Source organism: Amphimedon queenslandica, unplaced genomic scaffold, assembly GCF_000090795.2.
Source record: "Amphimedon queenslandica unplaced genomic scaffold, v1.1 AMPQUscaffold_1846_Cont26149, whole genome shotgun sequence".
Lineage (NCBI taxonomy): Eukaryota > Metazoa > Porifera > Demospongiae > Haplosclerida > Niphatidae > Amphimedon > Amphimedon queenslandica.
Window position 1 is genome coordinate 1 of NW_003557816.1, and position 1,225 is coordinate 1,225.

General features: G+C 31.7%; 1 protein-coding gene across 1 annotated transcript; it reads left to right on the forward strand.

The window, feature by feature from the left end:
• Positions 1 to 4: 4 nt before the first annotated feature.
• On the forward strand, positions 5 to 488 carry LOC100641914 (multidrug resistance-associated protein 1-like; the record flags this gene model as incomplete). Its single annotated transcript, XM_003392051.3, has 2 exons — positions 5 to 207; positions 256 to 488. Coding segments are annotated over 2 exons (312 nt in total), but the record flags the coding sequence as incomplete, so codon positions are not given.
• Positions 489 to 1,225: the final 737 nt, after the last annotated feature.

The window sequence follows — 1,225 nt, forward strand, 5'->3', positions numbered from 1 at the left end:
GTCTTTGTTTAGTGTTGGTCAGCGTCAGTTAGTGTGTCTTGCTCGTGCTTTACTTCGTAAGACAAAAATATTAGTACTTGATGAGGCGACAGCTGCAGTTGATCTAGAAACTGATGATCTAATTCAGAAAACCATACGTAAAGAGTTTGCTGGTTGTACTGTACTGACTATAGCTCACAGACTGAACACTATCATGGACTATGACAAGTAAGGAATTCATATTTAGTTATTAGTATTATTATTTTCACTCAATAGGATAATGGTACTTGATGCTGGTCGTATTTCAGAGTTTGATAGTCCTAATGTATTGCTGGAGCGTCGTGGCCTGTTCTATGGGATGGCTAAAGATGCTGGTCTTGCCTAACTTTATTTTAAAGGATTTTTTTCTTATTTTAACATGTGCGTGTCTTCCTAATATATAACTTATGTTTAGAATATTATTAGCAGTGTTATTTTTATTAGATCAAAATATGTAGCTATGCATGACAGAAAAAATATATACATAAGTTACAGCCTGCAGCTCAAATAATGATAAAGTATACAAAACTGACTGGAGCAAAGTGAATATAATTTCTAGTGGCTCTGTAATGCGGGTAATGTCTGGTTTTTCTTCTTCCTCTTCTTGGTTTGGGGAGAGGCAATGGAAACGGCTTTCCTATTTTTATAAGAGGAAGGGGTAGAGATAGAGCCATTTCTACTGTCATGTTTTCGTCTTCTGGGAATTCAAAGATATCCTTTTTGTCTTTAGTGTATTCTTCATCATTATCAAGCTGCTCTGCTGTTTTGGTCCAAGTCTTTCTCCTCTTTGACTTCAAGGGTTTTCCCATTTTTCGTAAGGCATACTCATCTGAAAGTGTTGGTTGATCCAGGTATCTCCCTGGATTTCTTCCTCTCTTACTCTTCTTGTTACTCATCTACAGTAAACTGTGACAGGAAGTGATTGTTTACATGCAAAAGTAGATGATCTAAATAAATTAATTTTTAACGACCTGGGGGCGAAGCCCCCAGGTCGTTCCTATAATTGAATTCACCGTCGCGCTATGTATATATATATATATATATATATATATATATATATATATATATATATATATATATATATATATATATATATATATATATATATATATATATATATATATACATATATATATATATATATATATATATATATATATATATATATATATATATATATATAGATATATATATATATATATATATA